Here is a 13,782-nt window from a genome sequence, read left to right on the forward strand (position 1 = left end):
TCTCAGTGGGAGGAGGGGACGCCTGACTCGGAAGCAGACCCCCCCGCGCGCGCATCTGCCGCGTGGCCAGCCCGAATCCGAGCTGTCCCTACCCCGCGCCGCGCCTCCATGGCTCTCTGCGCAAGGCTGGGAAGCCAGCCTCGCCGAGTCTCTCCCAGGAGAAGCGCGCAGACAACGGCAGCACCTCCCGCCCCACAGGGGGCGACGTGCCTCTTTCTGCCCCGGGCCCGAGCAAGAATCCCCGATCGCCGCGGGAGAGGGTGGGCGCGTGCACCTAGCAGCAAAGGGAGCAGACGCCAGTTCCTTTTGCAGCAGCTGCAGATCGACTTCCACGTGGGGTCTCAGCTTGCTCCTAATGTTGATCATATGACTCTAAAATACTTTTAAAAAACTTTAAAACTCACTCATTTTCATCTAAAATTTAGAAAACTTCCCGGGGCAGGACCCCGGTATGGGCCCCCCCCAATATTTTTTATAAGTCGGCGCCCCTGTCCAGCTCCTTGTTTCTTGCTTTATTTTCTGTATGGAAAGCTTCTCCAATGGTTTCAGCAATTGTGTTCCAGAATTAGTGCCAGTCTTCCCTAAATGGACAGCTCCCCCATATCCCTTGTAAGTCTGTGTCTCCAGACCAACTAGTTCATATACACTCAGGGCTCTATAGAAATCTGACACTGTAACTTTGCTATTCTCCTGCCCCTTGCTCCAGACAACGTTGCGTGAATCCGTATATGAACAAAAGTTTCCAGCACCTACATTTTCCACCAAGAACAGCCAACAAATCTGAAAATCCAACTGTTTTTATTTAATTGCTATAGTTTGTGAAATATCATTTTATAATATACATTAGGCAGGTACATATGTTTGCTTACTTGTGCAGTATGTGTACATAAGTATCACATTGATGTAAGTAATCCCACTTATTTTAAAACATTGTGTGAATACATGCAGCCTGACTTGTATGAGTAGAAATACGTGATTGCTGTAGTGTTTTGCAGGAATTATAATTTCCCACACACAATTTAACAGTTAGGTAGTATAAAAATTACTTCCATGTGTGGGCATGTAATGGGAGGGGCAGCCATGATATATTCAATAAGATTTAATTTAGACTCAAATGGATTGACTCACCATGCCTTCTCTGATACTTATTTAAAACAAAACTCAGTCTTAAAACAACCACAACATATCTTGAACTGGTTGCCTGAAGGATGTCATTCAGGGATTGAATCTGTGCACTATCAGCAAGCTCTGGCCAAATAATGAACAGGAGGGACCAGTCACAAAATACAGCAAGTCAGGTGATGCTCCTTGATCTGTACAAAAACCTCCAGGTATGGTTTACTAGCCAGTCTGTACAATTAGAAGACCAGCTTTTACTGGCTACAGGTCACCTTTGCTTTGTCTCTCTCTGCAAAGGAGCTGAATCAGACAGTTTGTTGTAGCCATGTTGCACCACAAGGCCCATGTCTCACAATAAACTATTCTAGGCAACTGGACTCTTTCCTGAATAAAGGGGGGCGGTGGTAACCACAAAGCATTCATAGATTAAGAGAAGTCCATGGCTCATGTTTTTTTATGGTGGCCCCAACAGCTACCAAAATAACATGCTAACTAATCAGTTAATAAAGCTAAGCAGTAAAAGTACACATCTTTTCTCCTTTAACTATTATTGAAGACTTTCCAGTTGCAATATTTATTCTTGCTAAGAGCATCGAGAGGGAAAGCTTCACAGTTAAGTGTTAAATAAAGGTGGCTATAATGATGGAAATATTTTTGTAGTGTTACACTTCCTGGAAAATTGTATTGCGACAAGAAAAATAGCGAACTGTAAATCACTTGGGTTCACTAGTGTCTGTGATCGTCACTTGAATAATGTCATTAGTGGTGCCTGTGACATTACTGTAAGATGGAGGAATAGATACGGGAGATGGGCTGTGGGAGTTACTTGACTGACTGTCTTCGTTTTCACTGACTGCAGACCCACCTTCCTCCTCATGTATGCGTTCCAAGGGGGTGCTGTTGCAGGTTTCCTGACAGACTTCTTTCACTGCTTGGTGAAGGAGATACATCCTGAAAGCCCTCTGGATAATGGCAGCAGATTCCTCCTCTTTTCGCTTGGGAGTCGTTATAATGGGTTCATTGGCAATCTTCTCTGGATACTTTTCTTCGATCTGAGTCTCAAGTGGACCCATGTCCCCATATTCTCCCAATACCCTTTTGGTAAAAGCAAACAAAATATCCAAGCAGTGGATTTTATTTCCATTTACCATAGGAAGGTCCATCAACATCAGCTGTTGCCTGTTTGGTTTGGGTATGCGTAAAGGTTCTGCTAGAGCATCAGCAAAGTCTGAAAGTGCGAAGTAAGAAATAAATTGGGTTGCGCGAGGATCAAATTTTGCCCAAATCTCATAAAAAATTTCAAAATCATCATCGCCTAGAGGTTCTGTGCTTTCCTCCGTGGCAACATTCAAGTTCTCTATGATGACAGCAATGTACATGTTAACTACAATGAGGAATGATATAATGATGTAGCTTACAAAATAGGCAATTGCCACACTCCTGTTTACGCAGGGACCAATTCCACCTAAATTGGGAGCACAAGTGATGTTCTCAGTGTTCAGCATTGGGTTGAGAAGGTCATGCCAGCCAGCAGATGTTGTTATTTGGAAGAGACAAAGCATACTGCTGCCAAAGGTTTGGAAGTTGAAAATGTTGTCAATCCCACCTTGCCAACTTGCACAGGCAAAGTTAGACATACCAAAAATAGCATAAATGAACATGATCAGAAAAAGGAGAAGCCCAATGTTGGTGAGAGAAGGAAGGGACATCAGTAATGCAAAAAGGAGGGTCCGAAGCCCTCTGGCTCCTCTGATAAGTCTCAGTAGTCGACTAACACGGGCTACTCGAATTATTCTCAGGATTGTAGGAGGGAAATCAAGTGCTTTTCGAAGTTGTCCAGCTGCAGAACCTATTAAAATAATTCATTTTTTGAAAAATTCAGCAACAATGCATTTTTATTTCCAGTTTAAGCTAAACCAAAATTAAATATTTAGGTCTATATTTAGGCTGCACTAAAATAATTGTTATCTGAATGCCTGTTTAGAGGACAACAGTGGCTGGCTCCAGCGAGATGTGATGGAGGTCTTGCAAGATCTCACAGAGTGCACAAGATCTCCTGCCACTACCACTACAAGCGGCATCTGGGATGCTGTAGGGCAACATCTCTTGGTGTTCTGCCACCTGTATTAGCCCATCTCATGAGCAGGCAGACCCTGGATCTATGAGCAAGCATGAGGATTCGGCAAATGGAGCATGTCTATTTACTCAATCTGGACATCCATCTCTCAGACCATATTCTACACTGCATGATATTCTTGCAGCCACACAGATTCCTTGATCTCCATAATTTAATACAATTGGCAACTTCTTAGGTATGCAGACTTGGTCCAAGCTCACATTTTTGCATTTGCTTATTGCTGACAAGAAATAACCCCGATGTACATGAACTTTTTTTTTTTTACTTACTAAGTATTGAAAGAATCACAACCACAAAATCAAATATATTCCAACCGTCTTTGAAGAAATACAGTCTCAAAGCCAATATTTTGATGATGCACTCTCCAGTAAAGATAGCGACAAATACAAGATTTATATTTTCAAGAAGGCTCTTAACAGCTTCCCCTTCGTCTTCATGTTCTGCTGCCATGATCACCACATTCAATAAAATTAGACTTATAATGAAAATATCAAATGCTTTCTTGTTGACAATGTCAAAAAGAAGTCCTTGGTACATATTCTGTGGCAAAAGGGGGAAAAAGCAAGAAGCATTGCATTGGCACCACTGACTCACTAATAATTTCCCCTTTTCTTTGAGGCAAATAACATAATTCTGTACTTTTTGGCTGTTTCTCACTGGGTTTTTTTAAATTTTGCTTTAACTTGTATTTGCTTATATGATAAAACTAATTGATAGCTATGAATGAAAGAAGAAGAGAGAAGGAATCTTTTGCAAGAGAACCAGAAAATTGTCTTTTAAGAGACTATAGGGACAGATTTTTGCTTGAGCACAGTATTTAGGATAGGGAAGTAATTTTTTTGTAGTTAGATAAAGATATACAGATACATGTTTTACATGTAGAATATAGTTCCCTAGTTTGCATTATTTCACTATTTATTGAATTGCACAAGCTAGAATTCTGGACTAAACACCTTGTTTGGTCCTTTTCTCTTCTTATGACTCTCATATCTGGATCATGTGGGCTAATATGAAAAGGGGCTATTGCAGGAATCAACAACCTTTTCAGACGAGCAGGCATCTTTTGGGCCATAAAAATTGTTGCCATAAGAATGTGGCATAACACAGCATGCCATGGCAGAGGACATGACATAACACAAAATAAGAGTACCATCACTGCTGCTGCTTCCTCCCCACCCCAGATGACCTCAGGCTTACCATGGGAAGTCAGCTATGTCCTGCTGGTCTTGGCTGTGAAGTCCACATAGTACTGCCTTCCCCATACACAATATTGATTCCATAAACACTGTCTAACAACAGAGAGCAGCCCCCAGTACCAGGAAAACTACAAGCTGACACCCACATCCCACAAGTGCATCTCTCCCACTTTTTTCAGGGGGTGAGGGTGTGGAATCAAAACACTGAAAAGGTGGAACAGTCAAATTGCTAATAAAAATTGAGAAGAATAGTGTCTGAACATTGTGCCTCATATCTCAGATTCTAAAAATCCTAGAAACTTCCTCAAAAAATAATAAAAGCTGGGAATCTGGGGATTGCTTGCCAAGCAGACAAACGTAATGATAAAATTGATGTGATTTTCCTGTTTATATTTTGATGGTGGCGTTAATTATCTGGTTGCATAACACATTTTTAAACAAAACAAAACTGGCAGCAATCACTGATATAATGCTTGTTACAAGAGCAAGTCAAGTTATATGGGCCTTTGTTTAAAAATGCATTTTCTTCACTACTATAATTTTTCTAATTTTGCTTAATTTCTTTCATCTTACACAGAGTAAACCTATTGAAATAAGTAAAGAATTCTCACTATGAAAGCAAAAGGCAAAATGTTGACCACTAAATAACCTGTTATACTAGATTTTGAAAGGTAGTTCCAAGTTAATTCCAAAACCAAACAAGGAAATGCACTTATTGTTAGTGGTTGTCTTACCTGCGGCCGTGGAACGGGCTTAAGTGGTTTCTTGTTACCAAGTTTTTTTAATGCATTATAATATTTCTTCTGTTCGTCTGACATAAAAATGAGTTCTCCACCTAGGTATAAGGAAATAAATACAAAATGCATCTTTCTGCCTGAAGATATCAAGCTTTTATGCAAATCCAACTAAGTACTTTCTAGCACTACGGGAAATTTAACTGGTAAAGCTATTTACTACATTACCATCTGTAGTCACAGTTATGGAGGCTCATGGTGAAGACTATGGCTGGATATCCTTCAAAATCAGTGATGGTTCATGGTGCTTCCACCACCACCAACTATGAGCACCACTGTCTAAAATATAAGGTCTAGATGAAATGAAAACAGTTCCACAAGTTTTCTATGCCATGAATTGTAGGGCATCACAATTGTGGCAAAACAATGAGAGAACCAGAAGTTTCAATGTTCTGGATGGATACCCCTTACCCTCTTTTTCAGGATCTATGAATACCCCTTCCTAAAGCTACTTTTCTTGCTTTCTGCTAATCAGTCAAAAGGAAATCCATTTTTTTGTGTTACTCCTTACTCAGTCATGAAGCTCACTGGGTGACCTTGAGATATCCACCATCTTTCAGACTAACCTACCGCACAGGATAAAATAGGGAGGGGCGGAACTGTGTACACAGTCTTGAGCACCTTGGAGGAAAGATAAGGAAATTCATAAAGAATTTCCTTATGACCCAGCCAGGCAAGCTACTGTGGGGTAGCTCAGTCAGCAAAGCACAAGACTCTTAATTACTTAATCTTAGAGTCATGGATTTGAGCCCCACGTTGGGCAAAAGATTCCTTCATTGCAGGGGGTTGGACTAAATGACCCTCATGATCCCTTCCAACTCTACAATTCTATGATTCTGTTGTGGTTCCCATGTAATGTAATCTGATATCTCCTGAACAGGACAAGTGGTACTGAGGAATATTTTCTTTCTGATTTTGGCCTTGAACTAACAATGTCTTGGACATTATCAGCTGCAGTCTATTACAACACTGTACTGAACACAAAGCTTTCACCATTTCTCTCCAACTATTATACAATCTTTATGGGAGTGAAATATTTCGTAACTCATGTGAGTACTTATCTTTTTCCTTTGTTGGTTGAAATTGTCAATAACAACTCCAATGAAGAGGTTTAGCATGAAGAACGATCCAAATATGATAAAAGCCACAAAATAGAGATATGCCCACACATTGTTTTCAAAACTTGGCTCTTCATTTTCCTGAAATAAAGTAGAAAGACAAGAAACACCTTGTTTGTGACTTAATTATGTCAATTCTTAATTTATCATGAATATTTCATTGCCCTGTTTGATTTGTTTAAAAGCATAAATGGATGCTATGTAATTAGATACACCTTGTGAGACACAGTAGGCAATGTATAAAAGGACACATGTTGAACTACTCATGGTTCTACACCTGAACTAGTGCCCTGGTACTCTGGTTACTGAAATAAGGTAATCATGACTAGACATACAGCTAGCTATATCTAAAATGGTGGAGGACCAATTAGAACAGGTCACCTCCAGAGATTTACAGAGCCTGCTGGGTTTCCAGGTGCTCTGGGGATTCAGGAAGTAATGTGAGAGATGTTTCTGTGTTTCCTAAATTAGTTTTTATTGAAGATTTTTTTGTGATAGAAAACAAATAAGCAAGGAAATGTACATAAAGCACCTTCACTTTCTTCTTTTTCACAGTTCATTTACATTCAGTATGAGACACTATTGTACTAGGCATTGTGGGGACGTAAGATAGGAGGGAGAGGGTTGGGGAGATAGTGATCTTTTCATTCTGCTGTATAGTGTTTGTGCGTGGGTTTTGTGTCAGCGTCTCATGGGTAGGTCCTTTATTTATATAGTTATTTGTTTTTGTTGGCATCCAGAGGCCAGAGCTTGGTTGGTTGCATACAGCTGATTGCAGTGGGGCATGTTTGTATGTATGTGTGTGAGGGTAGGTTCTTGGGTCAGGTCAACCATACTGATTCATATGCTGTTGGGGGGGCATAGGTCATTGTCTTGTTGTGCTGTGTATGTGATAAAGGGGTACCACAGTGGGGTGAACGCATCCTCCTTTGCTTGCCCCTATGCTGGTTTAAGTTTGTTGGTTAACTTTTCTAATAGAGTGGTTTCCCATACATTTTGGTACTAATGGCCTATGTTCACTCCTGATAGGTATTTCCTAGGTATTTGATATGGGGCTGTCATAGAAGTCTTTTAAGCAATATAGGTCTTTAGCTTGACAGGTATTTATTTGGATGTTTTGGGGTGCATGGTGGAATAGTGGGTGATGAGCCTGGGGAATTAGAGAGCCTGGGGAATTGAGGGGGCTGCTGCCCCAGTTGCTGGACACTGCCATTCAAGTGGTGTCCATGTACCGCATCATGTGATTGATTATGCAGGGCAGGGCTTACTTTGCACCCCCCCCAATATTTTATTGAAGTTGGCACCCCTGATTTCTGGAATGGGTGGCTGAATATGGCTATTGGCAGTTGCTCCCCAGTGTCCTCTCCCATAGGCATGTAGAACTTGGTTTACTGAGGAACTTGAGGAACTGAGACAGCTTGAAATAATAATTTTAAAAAAAGTAATAGAGAATTTGATTAATTATACCACCGAACCCATTTGCAGGCATAGGAACTGATGGTGACAGCAGCAAACTAATATTTCCTTTCTGCTGCAAGGGTATTGGCAAAATTTCAGATAAACTGTTCTAGATAGTACAAGACTATAATCATCATAGGATGAAGCACTTCCAGTTCATAGTTGTGATTTTGCAATTACTCACTATCAGAGAAAGCTGTCTACAACATCTCTCTAGGAGTTACTGTTCTGAGCCTGCTTCCTTCTACTCAGGAAGCTTGCTGAGAGATATGAGGGAGATGTTTCTTTCAGGGCTGAATAATTTTAATTTCACAAACTAAAAGTAAACATTTTTGAGTGTAAAAATGAGGTGTTTTAATTCAGGCTGGAATAACACCCACTGGGAGAAAAATAGTTTAAAATGTGGTCTGCAAGGAGAAATGTCCTTCATCCCATCCCTATCTTGCAGCTGTAAGCAACCTCACCAAACTCCAGTTCCCAAGATTCTTTGGGGTGAAAGCTGTAACAATTCTAAAAGTACATAGAATGATACAACTTAATAGTGTAACCGGTCAATAAAAATGCAACAAAGCATCTAAAAAGGACAAATGCTGTAACTTTTCATGGCTTACTTTTGAAGGTGCATCTACTGCAGCATACATAATCTCCATCCAGCCCTTAAAGGTTGCCTGGCAAAATATATATATAAACAAACCAAGTTACGGAAGTATTCTGTAAATTGTTTTTCCTAGTCTGTCTGACAGTCCAACACCCATTTGGTTTGCCACCCTCTCCTGAGGAGTATGCTAAGGGATGCACTAGACTTAACAGGTGCAGCCATATTTGTCTATCCACATGCCTAACTCATGCATGGACAAAGACACTGTACAAACATCAATAGACCATTGTGGGAGATGTACTCTTAATTGCCTACATAGGCAATTCCTGGAAGAATAAAAAGTTTTCAGCAAGCATTTAAAAGTTGGCTTAGAAGGTGCCTGCCTATATATAAAAAAATATTTTTATTTTGTTATCTTACGCTGTTCAGGGGCACAGAAACAGACTTTCCATTGCCAATATAATAAAGGTAAAGGGGCCCCTGACCATTAGGTCCAGTCGTGACCGACTCTGGGGTTGCGGCACTCATCTCGCTTTATTGGCCGAGGGAGCGGGCATACAGCTTCCGGGTCATGTGGCCAGCATGACTAAGCGGCTTCTGGCGAACCAGAGCAGCACACGGAAACGCCGTTTACCTTCCCGCCAGAGCGGTACCTATTTATGTACTTGCACTTTGACGTGCTTTCAAACTGCTAGGTTGGCAGGAGCAGGGACTGAGCAATGGGAGCTCACCCTGTTGCGGGGATTCGAACCGCCGACCTTCTGATTGGCAAGTCCTAGGCTCTGTGGTTTAACCCACAGCGCCACCTGCGTCCCACGCCAATATAATAGTTGTCTCTAAAAAACCAGACCAGAGGAAACATCCCCTTCAAAATGCACATTTTGGAACATTGAAAAATGAGGGTTCCAAAATACATTGAGTGCCTCCAGTACAGGAGCCTTCCCTCTTTGCACAGTCACCATTCACAAATCAAGGAACAACACTGGAATAGTGGTGGAGCTAACATGCTCACACTACCATCCCTCCCCTTGAGCGTTCTCTACACTTCATGTTTGTACAGGTCTTCTATTGGAGAGAGATATACTTCAGAAATATATTAGTACATCCTCTGTAGCATTTTAGAACACAGGCATTGTGAAGCCCTGGATCATGGAGCTAGTTTCAGCTTCAGATCATGGATTAGGTTCAAACTGGCAATCTCAATGTGCAGTTTAACAACAATCAGCAATATTTATTAATATTTAAGGTTGCTTTTGTGTGTATTTTTTCTTTTTTAAAAAAATCTTTCAAAACTGAATTTCAAAAGCAAATTCTGAATTCTTTAGAAATTTTCTATCACCTCTAATTTCAATAATCTGTTATTCTTTGGCTCCACATATGTGGCTTGCCAAGATTGTTCTCTTGCCAAAGAAACTATGTGTGATTGAACATACCACCTGGAGGAGAGCCAGATACCCCTTCCCAACATGATCAAAGTTGACATCCGTATTACTCCATTTGGAATTCTGACTTTCACAGACATTTTTATTTTTTAAAGACGCATCACTGCATTTCCAAAATTTTCCTCCAAACAGTTGTACTCCTAGGATGTTAAATGGGAGCCAGAGAACAATACAGACAAGCAGCACATTCCCAATCGAAGGGATAGCTCCTGCGAGTGCATTCACTACAACCTTAAATGAGAAAATGAAACACACCATCAGTTATTCAATGAACAGAATCAGTCTACCAATGGCTCTAAGCAATGATAGCACATAACCAAGCAATCTGATAATCACGTGGAAATTACACGATTAAGTATGGATCTATCTCCTGATTTACAAATGAGCACCACCAATTGAGTGAATATGGTGCTAGAATTTGCTATGGGGAAGTGGGTGCAAATCCCAGGTCAAAAGGTAGTCTTGAGCAAGTCACTAACTCAGTTTTCCATTCATAAAATCAAAATTAAAAGACCGCCTTTAAAGTAGGGGTACCAGGCAAGATGCCTGTCAATTGTTTTACCAATTGTGTGTGCTTGGAGAAGCTTCAAAACACTTTTTGAAATGATGCAGGAAATGACTTCATGTCCAAGCAGCTTTATAGCGTTAAAACAGGAAAAATAGAGTCCTAAATACTACTTGTTTTGTTTTGTTATGTGTGCATTTTGTGACTCTTTTTATGTTTGGGTTGTTTAGGATTACCCTGGAATTATCTAAAAATTATCTAAATTTCCTTTTTAAAAATCAACATAGGAGCAGGGTATAACGTAGTTCAAGATACCCACATATTGACTGGGATTGGATGGATTAGAATGGAACAGAATGGGACAGATTTTGCCATCCCTACTACCAGCTCAACACAGCGTTAGCTTTGTGGGACATGTAACAGAAAAACTGTATTTAGTACCTTTATCCCTTTAAATCTGGACAATGCACGAAGAGGTCTCAGGGCTCTTAAAGTTCTGAGAGATTTTGTGGAGATATGGCTATCACACAGATCTCTTCCCTTTGTTCCAACTGTTTTTGCAGGAAAGGAAACCTGTGATAAAAAAGGAAAAGAAAGGAAAAACACGGGCTGTTTACTTGTAAAACATATCTTTGGAGTTATAGTTTTCTTATGCCAATTATTTTTATTGATTTTCCAATTGTTAACTCATTTATACAAATTATTTCCAAATTAATACCATTTTGTTTAAGTGGTTTCCCATGCGCCATTCTTGATATGGAGTTATGGTTTTCAAACATTGTGTCTTCAGGGAATTCTTTCCATGCTGATTTGTTTATCAAGCAACCCCTCTGTGGAATCCAGAATGTATTAGATTCCCCTCCCCTTGACCCTGCCTTTCCTCCACCAATTGTCTTCCCTATGTCAAAGATCAGGGACACTGACACTGATCATTGATTTAAATCAATATTATGTTGCCTGAGATGGGACAGCATGCACACACCCCAAAGCAAGTCAAAATACATAGTGTTCCTAGCAGTGGCGTAGCGTGGGGGGTGCAGGGGGGGCTGGCCGCACCGGGCGCAACATCTGGGGGGTAGGGTTAGGGGGCGCAAATCCACGGGTTAGGGGGCGCAAATCCACAGGTTAGGGGGCACAAATTACTTGCCTTGCTCCGGGTGCTGACAACCTACGCTACGCCACTGGTTCCTAGGGCTAACCACATTATTTTGCTACCTGGCACAAATTCCCAAAATCAGCTGCCCGGGGTGGCTTGCTCACGCTACCTAATTGTGAGGCTGGCCCATTTGCTACATGGATCTCTGAGGCGGTAGCTACTTCACATAATTGTAAATTTCAGCAACATGCATGACAGTAAGATTAAATCTGATACTTACACATACAATAAAGAAATCAAGCCAACACCAAGCATTGGTGAAATATTTTCTGAAGCCATAAGCCACCCATTTCAGAAGCATCTCCAGGAAAAAGATGTAGAAGAAAAATATATCTGCATATTCCAGTATGATTTTTATGGTCTTTCTCTCAGCAAGGTAGATGTCTTCAAAGATCTAGTATTTCAGAAATCAGATGTGATTTAGAATTCACTAGTGGGATATTTAAAATTTGTGCAATGTGATGAAAAAGGGTGCAGCCCACTCACTTAGCATTCATTGCGGAAGGGCTTCTTCCAGCTGATTAAAGTTTAAGAAGTACTACAACATTGATCTCTGAGGTTCACTGTGTGAACCCTACTCCCATGTTCAAGATTCAACAACATTTTTTGCCAAGTATGTAGTAAAATTAAATGACAATGTAGAAATCTTAGGCCTAAATTATTTGTCAAAGTGTAGCATTGTGACATCAAAGATGGTTCTTAGGACCATAGCACTGGCCTAGGGGTCCTTAATAATTATGCCTATACTGGATGTAAGATTCCAACTATAGCTCTCCATTGCTTTGAACCCAACTGCTTACACATAAAAGCCTGCAAGAGGAAAAACCCTAGTCATGAACTGGAAAGCCCCATAGCCCTAATAGGCAATATATAGAAGGCATGAGCATTGCATAATTGCTGGGATTATGTATCAAAGATTGAATAACTGGGGGAAATATAGGTTAAGGGGTTAGTATGCATTAGATTGTTATATAACAGGAACATTGTATCATGTGCCATGCACACAACTGAAGCATGCCACAATCTCTTATATGGCTATTTCAAGCTACAAAATTGAGCATACTATGATCCACAGATATGGGGTTTTTAACCAAAAAGATGTTTATCTTGAAATAAAAAAAAAATCCTTCCAGTAGCACCTTAGAAGAGTATTATCTGAAGAAGTGTGCATGCACACGAAAGCTCATACCAATAACAAACTTAGTTGGTCTCTAAGGTGCTACTGGAAGGATTTTTTTTTATTTTCTTTCGACTATGACAGACCAACACGACTACCTACCTGTAACTTGAAATAGCAGATTGTTCATATGGCCAACTGGACTTTGGCTAGTGGTTATATAAAATCCTGATTTGGAGGAAGAAAGTAGACTGTACAAAGTTTGGGTGTGGCATACCACTCTTCAGTGACCACCAACTTCTAGTCTGTGCTCAGAGTTCTGGCCATCTGTGTAGCAACAGAAGCTAAGGACTGGGTGAGATCCATTTGAGTTTACATATATGGCCCATATAAATGAACTTTTTTTCATATGCAAGTCTGTTGTGGGGGCTTGGAATAAAAATGTTTTATTACTTTATACTCAGCATGTCTGAGTTTCTATACCATTAATAAAGATTCCATTTAGTTCATACCAGTGAAACCTAGTGCAATATATCTGGAGAGTTCTGAAGGAAATCCCAGCAATCAATTAACTGGGATCTTTTATAAAATACTCTTAAAAATATAAACATATACTTTTAAAAATACTTTAAAAAACAAGCAAGCCTCACTTTTATCAGCTGGAATCTAAAGAGCTGCTTTAAGTGCCCAGCATTATTTTGTCTGATAGAACCTCCTATCCACTTTAAAAAATGGATTGTCATGTAAAATGAAGGGTTACTGTTCAAGAACAAGTCAAAAATTCATTTGAATCTAGCTGCATGGTTCTTTGGATTTTGGCCATTGTTTATCTAAGAATGTTTGCACTATTACTCATGCACCAATAAAATGGAATACACTAGGCATGATTATATAATATCAAGGAATACATTTTTTTTTAAAAAAATCACCTATTATCCTATCATAGCTGTCAACTTACAGATTTGAAAATAAGGGACCAGCAGCCAAAATAAGGGACCTGCAGCCACACCTGCTCCAGGCACTCCAGTCTTCCTGTCCTCCTGCAGCCTGGTCAAACTCATGCTGATAGCTTCGAGAACACTGTCCAACCAACTTTGTAACCAGAGTTTCAACTGAATAGAATCTGAATCACATGCACCACA

At 40.2% G+C, this 13,782-nt stretch overlaps 1 protein-coding gene and 1 long non-coding RNA gene across 4 annotated transcripts in view; one reads left to right on the forward strand and one right to left on the reverse strand.

Moving 5' to 3' along the window:
• Window positions 1-10,978, forward strand: part of LOC309353430 — a 45,896-nt gene extending 34,918 nt beyond the window's left edge. For both annotated transcript variants that reach the window (XR_014161842.1, XR_014161843.1), the window contains exon 4: window positions 10,931-10,978. This is a non-coding gene — a long non-coding RNA (uncharacterized lncRNA). The remainder of the gene's footprint in view (window positions 1-10,930) is intronic.
• LOC309381054 (sodium channel protein type 5 subunit alpha-like) overlaps window positions 1,511-13,782 on the reverse strand; it is a 49,601-nt gene continuing 37,329 nt past the window's right edge. For both annotated transcript variants that reach the window (XM_081931449.1, XM_081931450.1), the window contains 8 exons: window positions 11,744-11,917; window positions 10,809-10,940; window positions 9,854-10,093; window positions 8,434-8,490; window positions 6,304-6,445; window positions 5,187-5,287; window positions 3,526-3,796; window positions 1,511-2,968 (listed from right to left, as the gene is read on the reverse strand). In XM_081931449.1, the coding sequence (XP_081787575.1) occupies window positions 1,833-2,968; window positions 3,526-3,796; window positions 5,187-5,287; window positions 6,304-6,445; window positions 8,434-8,490; window positions 9,854-10,093; window positions 10,809-10,940; window positions 11,744-11,917 (2,253 nt within the window). In that variant the 3' untranslated portion in view covers window positions 1,511-1,832. The remainder of the gene's footprint in view (window positions 2,969-3,525; window positions 3,797-5,186; window positions 5,288-6,303; window positions 6,446-8,433; window positions 8,491-9,853; window positions 10,094-10,808; window positions 10,941-11,743; window positions 11,918-13,782) is intronic.

The sequence above is a fragment of the Podarcis melisellensis genome (assembly GCF_964234715.1).
Source record: "Podarcis melisellensis genome assembly, chromosome: 12".
Lineage (NCBI taxonomy): Eukaryota > Metazoa > Chordata > Lepidosauria > Squamata > Lacertidae > Podarcis > Podarcis melisellensis.